The sequence below is a fragment of the Anoplopoma fimbria genome, chromosome 9 (assembly GCF_027596085.1).
Source record: "Anoplopoma fimbria isolate UVic2021 breed Golden Eagle Sablefish chromosome 9, Afim_UVic_2022, whole genome shotgun sequence".
NCBI lineage: Eukaryota > Metazoa > Chordata > Actinopteri > Perciformes > Anoplopomatidae > Anoplopoma > Anoplopoma fimbria.
In genome coordinates, this window is record NC_072457.1 from 28,253,797 (window position 1) to 28,266,440 (window position 12,644).

Consider the following 12,644-nt stretch of genomic DNA (forward strand, 5'->3'; position numbering starts at 1 on the left):
GTTTACATCGGTTTGCAGCTCGTCCCTGCTCACCTCTGCGCTGTGAACACCTGCGGATCATCGTGCTGAGAGCTGCTCTGTGCATGGTCGTCACTTTACGGTTAAACTCAAAGAAACGCACAAGAAATGGATGCAAACTGTCATTGAAATTGCCAGAAGGTGGACGTGTCGCAGGAGTGTGACGTAACCACAACACGAATTGCGCAACACTGCCCCTGCTGATCCATGCACACTTTAATGAGATAGTTACTGTAATGAACTCAACAAAAAATAAACATAAAGAAAAACCATTAAATGAGAAGGTGTGTCCAAACTTTTGACTGGTACTGTATACATATATATATAAATAAAAAAAAAAAAAAAATATTTATAAATATATAAATAAATATATATATATAAATATATATATAAATATATATACATACAGCAGTCTGTTATATATGTGCTACAGCATTGCACGCCTTACAGCAAATATCCAACCTAGATGGATTTTTATATTTTATATATATATATATATATCATTGTAATGATTGTAGTCTGTAGTCAGTTTGACAGTAATTTATAATGTGTCACTGTTTTTGTGTGTATGTGTGTTTATTTTAATATTACATCCAATTGAGTCTATTTGACTGAAAGGCGGTAGATTAATGAATGTATCTCTAGTCTAGTCATCTTGTGCAGATCCAGGGTTTGTCACTAGATGGCATTAGCTGTCCTTCATGTTCATCTTAGTTTGAGATTTGCTCAAAGGCCCATGCAGTTCCATGGGTGCAAGAACTACGCATCAATTAACCATTCAAGGTTAAAGCAAACTGAGGCAATAACTTAATAAGATACATTTTAAAAGTTAAGGGGTCAGTTAGTGAAGTAAAACTGCTATAAATGACCATTAAACATTGTTTATTTTTGTAGCTCACAGAGAATTGTTAATGTTTTCTTTTCTTACAGACTGCACACATCAGATGGACACAGTGGTACTGTATAATCATCCATCTAGTCTCTATAGCTGCATGTTGCTGTGCAGGGTCACAGGATCAGCATCCTGGACTATACACATCCACACTGAGCAGGCAATTTAGAGTTCACATAGTTCACCTGGCCTACATAGCTTTTCCTGTGGGAGGAAACCAAGCATTTGAGAGAATAAAGTAAATACAGAAAATTACTCTTTGGCCAGACACTTTCTCTCCCTTTTCTGTGTCAAACAATCATGAGTGCATCTTTTGTTTATTCTTGTTATGTAAGATGAAACCTGACAATAAGGTAAAAGAAAATGAGGGAGTGTGTTGAGCAATCAGAGTCACTTCAGATGGCAGCGTTGGAGAGATGAAGGCCTTCTGAGGCAGGTTATGTAAACTCCAGTAGATCCCACTTTTCATTATCATGTCAGATTCTGTCAAATATGTGTCACTGCAGTGTGGCCCTCCAAACAAGACAGCATGCAGAACAATTAGATTTTAACTGAATGCAAATAGTTTGCTCTTTCGTTATCATTCACTGTCGTTATATTAGCAGAATTATCTAGAAATGCCTTTGTGACTCCTCTCCTTACAAAAAAGCAAAAGTCTTTTTGCAAAGCACATAAAATGGTGTTGGGACTCAGGAATCCGTGGAATGATGGGGTTGAGTGTTGCAGAGCTGCGATGGTCATGAGTAAACAAGGCCAGGACAGTGAATGGTGGGGTGTGTCAGTTTTGTCTGTGTGTGTGTTTGTGGTGAGACACTGGTTAAGTGTTTCCTTATCTGTCTGTCTGACTGTGGGTGGCTACGCATGTGTGGCTGCACATCGGTTTGTGTGGGTTGCTTTTGTCCTCTTTGCGTGAGTGTGTGTGTGCAGGTCACAGGTGTGAGCCAGGCTGGATAAACAACAGGTCCCCAAAGCTCCAGGTATCTATCTTTTTCACTGAAAACAGCTTCCTTCTGCACCTGAAAGCGACATTATAAGAGCAGTAAGGGTAAACCAAAACAGTAAAAATGGGGGCCGGACAGCTGAATTTGGAAAGCTGCGTAGATGCGAGCCAAAGCTGGATATTTTAGTGGCTATTCCTGTATGTTCATCACTACTAGCAACCCCTTTCTCATTGTTTTCACATTGGATATTTTGATCATAGCTGCTTTAATGTGTATTTTCTAAGCCTCCTAACTTTCAGCCTTTCAGACCTTCATTATTTTTTACTTTACATTGTGTTCACATGGTGCACTTCTCTAAATAAAATTGTGTTTAATCAAATGATCCCAAATTTGCAGAAAGAAAAGGTCCAGGTGGTTTTATTCCAGCACAGGCGTAGTGGCTGTTTTCTGCGTCCTCTGCCATTTATAGTCTGCTGTGTGCACTGTAATTAGTAGAGGAGTAAACAGTACACAAAGGGAGGGAGTCAGGGGGCCGAAGGGGGACCAAAAGCTTATTTTTGAGTGGGGCCCTATAACAGGTTAATCCATGGGTGTGAGGGAGTCAGGTGATTAAATTCTGTGGACAGACTGGAGTGTGTCTGGCTCACTCAAGGCACATGGTCGGAGGATTTGTGGAGAGAAAACTGACCCTTTCAACAAAAGTGGTTTTACAGAAAGCCTTTGCAGAAATGTTTGACACGTGTAATGTCCGTCAACAAAGAGTAAACACTCCCTATCAGATTACTGTATAACAGATATATGAAGCATCCAATGGTCAGGTCTTAAAGGTAGCGCAATTAAAGGACAGAAAGAACAAAAGAAAGTGCATGTTTTCTTGCTGTCGAGGTGTGTGGCGAATGAGTAGATTAAAGAGGAAAACTGGAGAAAGAGTGTGACTAGGATATGTATGTGTCTATGTACCTGTATATATGTGTGTCTAACTGTGTTTGTGTAATGTTTGCATCCATAAACGTGTGTGAGTCTGCACACCCTTGCTCCGAGGCTCTGGTCAGACGGTGCATAGCTGTGGTGGGACGCAGGCTGAGCGCTTCTAGACTACAGTGAGTCAACAACGTCTGCTCTCACTGAGAGGAGACATGATAGGTCTTGTCTCATTTGGTCCCTGGCTGGTGTGGTGGGACATCCAAAGCTTGTGTGTGTGAGTGTGTGCGTGGCGTGTATGATTTTAAGTAAAATGTGTTATTTACCCAGATGTAGAATATATGACAGCAACATGCGTCAGTGTCTGCGCTTACGCACGTAATATTGCTCTTGACATCCCTCTCCTCAAATAAAATTGAAGAAAAGAATGATTTTGGTTAAAAGCTTTATGAGCACTTAGCCTCTTTGAGTCTCAGATGATATTTTCCTTGGGGTTTAGCATCTCCACCGTCATTCTGGAATTGTGCGTGTGTGTGCTTAGTTACAGAAAATACAACAGAGTATTATGGTTATGGTTAATAATAAAAGGTCAGACTTGATACTAACCCCTGGGTTCTAAAACTCCAGAGTAGTGTGGACGCTATGCGGAAACGCAGCAGAAGATGCGTTTTAAAACGGAAACGTGGTAGTGTGGCTGTGGCCTGTAGTCTCCAGTGTGGGTCAAGCTCCAAAACTCAAGCTGGAGCCTTAATTTCTCATCATACAACTTGATAGTATGTTTTCATGAGACCCTCCCTGTCTGGAAAATACTCCTTTCAAACCCTGAAATCCACAATTGGTAACATACACTTTCTGTACATATTTTGTAGTCTCCTAATTCAAGCTGACATTTAAAAAAAATAACCATCCATTCGTCCATCCCTCTAAAATAACCCCAAGGATCAACTCACTTATGCAATGGGCCAGCCCTGTCCATGAGTACAGTTAAATGCTTAAAACATTCATATTCTATATCCTCCTACTTTAATTAAGGGATACAGTGGGGTGTTGGCATCTATCACAGAACAAATATATATCCACTGTCACACCTCAGAAAAAGGATCCAATTCACCAAAACTGTGTATTTTTAGACTGTGAGTAGAAACTCAGGGGAAATAAGAAAGATCATTGGCCCAATGCGTCTGATGGCTCACCAGCACTGCCATCTGCCACTAACCTCTCTGCATGCATTTTGCACTTTCTTTGTATTTCAGAATTACTGATTCTGAAGCCCCGCAAGATATCCTAGTCCTCTTTATTACGTTTCCTTGTATAATTGCTTTTGGTTTTGACCCTTTTCATTGGGAGGTCAAAGTGCAAGATCCGTAACAGGAAAGTACCCTTAGATGGCCTGTAGAGTTTGGGTATCACAACCAGAGTTGCGTGTCACTTTTATTTATGACCTTGGAGGAGCAAATACTGGTGAGGCTGCTCTTGACAATATCAATTCTTTAACTGCATGGTATTTCCCTTAAAAACAACAGTTAGTCAACCCATATTGTTACAAAAGAGAAAGAAATTAAAGTTATGCAACATTGTTTAGAAAGCCAACCATTTTATGGTTTGGTGGTATCCCTCTGGAAAAGGCAAGATGGCTCATAAAATATCACGAAAACAGAGTTTTATTTTCTGATTCAAATTCACCAAGCCCCCAAAAAAGACACCACCTAACCCTTTTTATAGATGGCTGTACATGATTTAAACCAGAGGAAAAGGATTTCTCCTCCATTATTGAATTGTTTACACTTAAAAATCTATCTTGTACAGACCTAGTTAAATCACTCTCTGAACCGCCTGTTTTCATGGACACTGGAGAGTGTATTTAGCTTCGTCTGGTACAAGTTAAATGGCCCTTGTCTGTCTGGCACTATTCCTTTGGTTCTATGTTTTTTTGTTTTTTTTACACCAAAGGGATGGGAGATAATGTTTAAATATGTTCCTTATTCTCAGGGGAATTGAAAACCCATGCATGTTCAGGCAATCTTCATCAAGACAGAGATTTCTGAATGAACCAGTTTCATAATAACTACTGTTTTCATATAGGAAATAGAGAAAACACATTCATGGCCACCGGAGGCAAACACGTAAACAAGCTTTGGAAAATGACTCAAAAGTACAGCCTCATCAACAGAAATTTACCTCAATGGCAAGCTCAGACATATCAGCTGGTTTATAAAAAGAAGGTGTGTTCAGTATGAGAATTAATCCAGAGATGTGATGCACCTGAGGACAAACTGTGTTGTTTTTTGACTAAAAGAGTCATGTTATATAGTTCAGGATAGAGGCAACACCGTTTTCACATTTACACTTATTTTGAACACAGAGGCAGATACATTTAGGGAAACAATCCATTTAAAGGGTGTGATGGCAAGCCGAACAGCCCTTCATTTATGCAAACCTGTCATTTAACCAGCATATCCTGTTAGCCAGAGGATGTGGCTCTCTTTACTTTGCCTTTGCTGTCCTAAATGGTTTTCCGGAAGTGGTGTTTGTACTCTCTGATTTACAGACTGCAAACTGTGGGTTACCAGTGTATGAGTACATACTGTACAAATGGCCCTGCAATAGGAAGTTGAGTGACAAGTGCTACAGTTGAATTTTGGGTGCGCCATGGGGGCAGATACGTGATTTACTTTAGTGTATGGTGCTCCTTTTTCCAGCATTTTTTACAACTAAATGTAAATGGAGGAAATTAGTGACAGATAGTATGAATTCATGGAAATAATGGCATGAGTGTCTGAATGTATTAGCATGCTTTTAACTAGTGCAGTTGGAGTCCAAGTTCAGGAAGAAAGATGAAAACAATTAGTATATTTCAGGGTCATTTTGCCACTTTGGTGCTGCTGGGACTGTGATTAGCAAACACATGTTAACTTTCTTTCTTGTTGTTATTGTGAAACTTCCATGACTCAAACGAGAGCTAAACAGCTGGCAGCAATTGAAAAAAGCATAAAATAAGAAGTGAAACAGACCAAAGTTAAGGCTGTGGCTTATTTCCGAGGTAGTCAGAACATAGACGTATGATATTATAACAACAGCAGCCAGTGGTAGAAAATCTACTGGTCACGATTTTACCACATTGTACTCATCCCATTGGTTTTCCACCCCGAAGAAGACAATGTTTTTAAAGTGGGCAGGGAGTGGATGATTCCCTAATAAATGTCACTACCGCAATCCAGGCCTCCCCCTCAGTTTTTTCTTGGTGATATTTTTAGAGGGGTTCGGCCCACAATCCGCAAGTGAAAAGGCGAGGATTTGTTTTTGTTGATGGTCGTCTTACCACTTCAGTGTGGTGACTACTGATGAGCTGGTGCCTCCATACGTCACAAGAGGCCAGAGTGAGTGGGAGTCAGGCTCCGAGCCCTATTAAGGGGGGAGCCAGTCACCCAGGTTATTGGGCAACTAGTGACGGGGACCGTCCCGTGGATTTCCACTTGCTGCTATTTTAGGCCAGCAGCAGGTCTGTTTTGAGTTTAGAGAGAAGCCACAATATCCTATTAAGCATTGTTAAAGTAATTGAGCAGTGTTTACTCTGAAGGCCTGCCTGTTTAAACTGAGGCTCCTGAGTCTCTGCAGATGTTACGCAAGTTAAATTAAGGTTGTAAATGGATGGATAGCACCCCTTTTAAAAGTGAAAATCACTGTCCCACTGAAGATTTTTTGAATATTTCATATGCAAACTAATTTTATCCAAACATTAGTAAACCAACAAGGGTGACAGATAAATCTGCAACTACAATTGATAACATATTGACAAGAATATGTCAAATTCAGGAATACTATGTGCAAATATTTCAGATCAAGTCTTCCAACTTACAATGATTTATTGAAATAAGAGAAAATAAAGATGTATCAGGAACATTCAATGCAAAGTAACAAATGTAAATTTAAAACCGTTTAAGAAAAGGAATCTTTTGAAACGGAAAGTGTTTATGAAATTATTGAACTCCTAATTCTCTCAAAGTTTAGTAACTTGTTGAAAATGTTTGTTTACTGCTAGCTTGTAAATTTCATCCAAAATAAAAAAATTACTTTATAAAAAATATAGTATGTATGAAGCTCAAATAGAAACCATTAAGACATATTTTTGCAGTGTCCATGGTAACTGGTATTGTTCTCTCTGAACTCAGGGATAATCCAGGACCTTTAACAAATTACTTCCATATTGGAAAAAATGTATTTAAATGCAATCTTGAACATTTGAACATTTCACCAGAATGGATTCTACCAAAATCCCTGGGCCTATATGGCTCTTTTACAACTGTAGTGGACAAGATTCCTACTGTCTTAGAAAATACAATGTACTGTTATGGACTAAGCATGCAAGACTTTTAAATATGATAAGTGCATGTGATTATCAATATCCATATCCATATCCATATCCATATCCAGATCCAGAATCTAAAAATGTATAATTTGATTTGGTTTGGTTTTCAACATAGGGCAGTTTATCATAAATCACAATGTGCTTAGGCATGTAAAATATATGGATGTTAATTGATATTTAATTTTGCATTGTTATTTGTTTAATATATTTTTTCTCTCTCTTTACGATGATTTTTAGATAAGCATGTAGTGCATTCTTACCTCAATTGTACATGTATTTTATTTCTGTTTACTTTTTCTTTGTCTGACCTTTATTTTAAAAATGTACAAATAAAACATGAACATAAACATGGATGGATGAATTAAGTGGACATATGGATAGATGACAGATACCGAGATAAATGGATAAATATATGGATGATGGAAGGATACATGACAATGGATGGAGAAGTGGGTGGCTGGATTGGCTAGATTTTTCTATCTGTAGTCCCAGAATTGCACTAGAAACAGTATAAGAGTTGACCTTGCCTGCAGATGCAAGAGTCCAGCCAAGCCGTGGCCTCCTGGCTCACCTCCAGCGTCTCTACTTTGTTTAGAAGCTGTCTAAACCCGGTTGGACTGTGGCTTGGTCAGCTGTGAAGCACAGCCAGGTCAGACCTAACCAAAACTCACCACTGACTGACACATAAAGCACAGATACCAAATGTTGGGGCCTGTGGCTTGAATTTAGTCCTTAAAAAATAGGCCCTCCGAATTTTTTCCAAAAGTGCACACAAGTTTTGACACAACCTCCACTTTGTTCTATTCACAGTAAATGCTGATTACAAACCACATTACTTGTTTTTTAAACAGTTTGGCAAGTAAAATAAAAGCACATAGAGAAGATTAGTCATTACATAGAGAAATAAATAGCTAAAATCAATTAATAGTTTTTGGGGTGCTTCAGCTGTTTCTATTTTCAGTTAGTAGTGCCATTATATTGACAAAACTACTTTCCGTATAAAGCTTTTGCAGTTTTTGTAGACTTGAAGACACACGTTTAATCACTGTCTTTGCTGTATAAGAAGGAATAGATACGACCTTTAGAACTGCTAAACCTAGATTTGCTGAATTCAAACTCTGAGAAACACATGATGTACTCGTGATGTAGTCTAAATGGCTCATATATTGCCAAACAGGTCTGTCTATTTAGGAATCTGTGATTAAACTCAAGAGGAAGTGAAAAACAAATTATTTTGTGGAAAAATTCACAATTTCTATGACGACTTTTTGTTTGCATTTCCTCTTCTTCTCAGTGAATATGTCATAAACAGTCATTGGTCTTACACCAAGCAGCCACCACATTTTTCACCCAGTCATCCTATAAGCACAATAAATGCAAAAAATAACTGACATTGACATGTTTATTTGCATTGTTTGTCTGAGTGCTCCAAACTGATCCTGCGCCACTGCGGCCTCTCCTCTGGCTGGCTGTCATCCCACATGGTTTTCCTCTGAAGGGTAATCACAGCACAGTCTCATTCAGACACCTTCTGGTCCCAGGCCAGTTGAGAAAATGATGGTAAGACATCTGCCGTCTGAGGAGAAAAAGAGCATCTTTACTGTGTCTGAGGTTTGGAGATGCCGTGCTGAGATTAGAGTCACCAAAGATAAAAACAGCTGGGGCCCAGCAATTACCTTACTAATTCTGAATTGGTTATGCAATATTCTATAAAGTGACTAAACTATACATAAGTTAAATTTGCCCGGAGATGAAGTTGGTGAAGTCCAGATTCTGAGCTTTTCTAATGAGCTTGTTCCTCCGTGTAGCATTAAAGCAAGAGTTCAATATTTTAGGAAGCATGTTTATTTTGCAGAGTTGGATGAGAAGATCAAGATGAATCCATCCAGTAAACACACAGATACAGACAGCAGCCTGTTAGCAGAGCTTAGCCTTAAGACTGGAAACAGCTAGCTATAGCTCTGTCCGGAGGGAACTATTTTCCTCTCATTGTGTGTACGCTAATAAAGCTGATTCATCATTTTTAACTCATGTTAAAACATTTTCCACTTGGACACACTCGTCTTAGCCTCAGTTTGTCAATTTAGAGCCCACACGCGTCGTTCCATTGAGTTTATACGAATAAAATGTGCCATCCTTCTGTCTGAACACAGCTTTGAGGTGCTGGTAGAGAGATTTTCTTGTTTCCAGTCTTAATACTAAGCTAAGCTAACCGGCTGCTGGATAATTACCTTCATAGTTACTTGGTAGATATTGTCATGTAAAAAATTACATTCATATGTATAAATGCACACATACAAATCTCAAACACAGTATATTTTGTCTATGCTTTCACATCACACCACACTGTGCACATTGCGGTAAATGATTATAAGTTCTGTTAGAAGGTCAAATACTCCGGACAGGGCATTCTAATGCCTGGCCGTGCGATGGAATAGAACAGAGACACTTAAAGAAGGAATGTGCTTTACGACCAACTGACCACAGATAACAAAGGCTCTTTTTACGACTAATTGACCAAGGCCCTCAGAAAATCTAAAAGTCTAAACCAAGAGCCGCCTCTCTCATTTTTGGACCGATCATATTCAACTCACAAAACCTATATAACATGATGCGCACTCTGTATAAGCGCCTTTTAGTTGCTGAACTTCTCAGTACTGCTAGGCCCGTGCACGTATAACTGCTGGGCGATATACTCCTGTTATCCTACAATAAATACCAATTTGTTTTAAGTTGAATCTGGTGTAGAAGTCTCTCTTGTTTTCCACTCAACAATATGCAAGTCATATCAATGTTCTCATCTAAATCTGAAGAAAGCAAATAAGTGTATTTTCCAAAACTTTATTGTGATTGTATGCGTTACTATTTCTTTAACAGTATGTGAATAAACAAGCTGTGTGTATTCGGACTTCTTATGAATGACTCCTCAGCAGGTGCCAACGCAGTAAGGTGATAAATACTTGAAGGCTCGTATCACTCACAGAGGCATGTGAGATGGGTCTGTCGTCGACACACTGAGGAAACAGGCCTGACACACACAATCACACACATACAGTGCTCACATTGGAATTTTCTCGTCATATCAAGCCTTCTTGCTCAGCCCAGCAGTCCCGTTGACAGACAGATCAAAGGTCAGTCTCAACTACAGAGCAAAGCAGTGAAGACAGATTAAGAGGGCACCGTGGGTAGAAAAGCTGGAGTGAGAGAGGCGGAAGCCAGAGCCCAGTTATAATTGCTTGCGTAGGCTGACACATCTGAATTTACAGCCTGCACTGGAGCTGCGCCACTCATCTAAAATTGCTTATTTAAGAGTTAAGTGAGGAGAAAAAAAACAGCAGATATTTTGTTCACTTGTTTCTTAATCTGTTTTAGGCCCCTCCCTTTGCTTTGCTGTTGCTAAATTTGTCTCCCCTTGCTCAAACGTAAGAAGCCAAAATGACACAATTATTTTGACTAGACTGTTTTTCCTCCGAGGGAGAGAGGCCAGAGGAAGTGTAGGTGACCTAGACTGGTTAACCACCACTGCACCACGAGTTGGCTGGGGCCCTGCCGCCCCCGCAGCCACCCTCTGCATCCACCGCCTGCCAGGTCCACATTACAACTACTACACGCCATGACCACAAGTGGCCCTGCTCCAGTGCCAGTCTCCCATCGTGTCCATGCTGGGTGCTTTCTCTCTCACCACTGGTGTAAACAGTCTGCCGTCTGGCCATCGGCTGGCCTGGAGCTCATTTTGGTCGTATTTGCAGGTCAAATGAGTGTATGTTTATGTACATTAACCCATATTGGGCCTGTACGAGCACTTTGCACAGATCTTGCTCCTCTTTTTAATGCACGTGTGTTTTTTTTGTGCTACTTTTTCTCCATGAATTGCAACACCCTCCACCTCAAGCTGCTGTCTGGGACCTATCAGCTGAGGATTCTTGGCTCCGATGCTGCAGAAAAGTTTATTCTGGATGCAACAAGTTGGGGGGGGGGGGATATTAAACTAACTCACCTCCAAACAGAAGATTCATAGAATATATATATGCACATTTACTAACAACCGGGAGACCACAGTTCACAGGGCCCCTTTCGAGGGAATGTTCTCACACACCCCTAAAAACGTCCTCACGCAGCAAAACACCAGATGTTGTCATCTGTCTACCGTTGATTAGAAAGCACAAACAGCCCCGGCCACAGAGATTCAAGCATGTCAGCTACGTGAGTTAAAACAGAAAGGGAAGACATGCTACGTCTCTTTCTCTCTCAGTGTTTGGACCCCGGGTGTTATTTGGGACAAAGGGGTGTACTGTAAACACTGCAGCCTGTGATATAGTAACACACAGATACACACACACACACCGCCCACCCCACTGGTTGTGGTATGCTGTCTGAGGTGTTTCAGACCATTTCTTGGTGGTAGCAACATATAACTCATGCTGTGGGACGGAGACATAACTCAACAGTCAGGTCATGCATATCTTTTTTGTTTACATCTGTCTGACAGCTACATTAGGCTTTGTCAGACTAATTCATGTTCTCCTAACTCTCCATTAGTAAATGTGGAAGCCAGCAGGATAAACGATGAGAGCGCAAAAGATCATTTTGAACTTTCTGTCCTTCTGACCACACCTCATAACAAAGCACTCCCAGAACACAGCGGTTCAAAATATTTATTTCTACCCAATATTTTTTACCACAATTATAGTCACCGCCAATTGTACCGCAAAACAAAACATTTGAAAACAAACAAAAAATGTAATAAAAAGAATTTCACATTCAAATGAATCCAAATGTGTTGTGTTACATCATTTTCATCATTTTGCACCAGGAGCTGAAGTGCTGAATAAAAAAACACTTGCCAGCCTTGTGGAGAAATATGAAGGGATGACTCATTTTTAAAAGAATAATAATCTTGTATTTGCACATGGCGAGACACAGGACCTGGTGGTAGTCTGCCGAACTTTCCATGTTTCTTCTCTGTGGTGATGATGGCCGCGTGGTGTTAGTCCCAGTGGAGACGTTGTCATACTTTCCTGCTCAGCTGCTGTGCTGAAGTTTTCCCCTGTGTCTTGACCAGCGTGACCATCGTCACGCCATCTGATGATGCTTTTCAGCAGACGACAAAGAGCTTGAAGGACACACACATGTTTCCCTCTTAAACTGTGTAAAAACATGTATAAGATGGATTCTGTGGTGTTTTTATATTTTAATTTAATAATGCAACTACATCCCTCTTAACTCCTGCATTTCAGCTTTCCGGACTTGCACACATGCCATTGCACACTTAAACAGCACATATAATCAAGTACATCTTCTTTCCTTCACTGTTGCTTTATTGGCAAATTGGTCACATACATGACAAAGTTCTGTGATAAGTTTACATTTTCCGCTTACATTGCAAGTTTGAGTGCAAGTTTCCGATACAATGACTTATTAACCAATGCTTTCCTGTGTCTTTCCATATCAGCAGTTTTTTTTTTTTGCAATACTTGGAAGTGCTTGTGATGCTTGCACCATTGAG

The 12,644-nt window shown here is 40.0% G+C and overlaps 1 protein-coding gene across 1 annotated transcript in view; it reads right to left on the reverse strand.

The window, feature by feature from the left end:
* The window catches only part of coq7 (coenzyme Q7 homolog, ubiquinone (yeast)), a 4,447-nt gene extending 4,245 nt beyond the window's left edge, over positions 1–202 (reverse strand). Inside the window, exon 1 of the mRNA XM_054604839.1 lies at positions 34–202. Within this exon, the coding sequence (XP_054460814.1) occupies positions 34–85 (52 nt within the window). The 5' untranslated portion in view covers positions 86–202. The remainder of the gene's footprint in view (positions 1–33) is intronic.
* Positions 203–12,644: the final 12,442 nt, after the last annotated feature.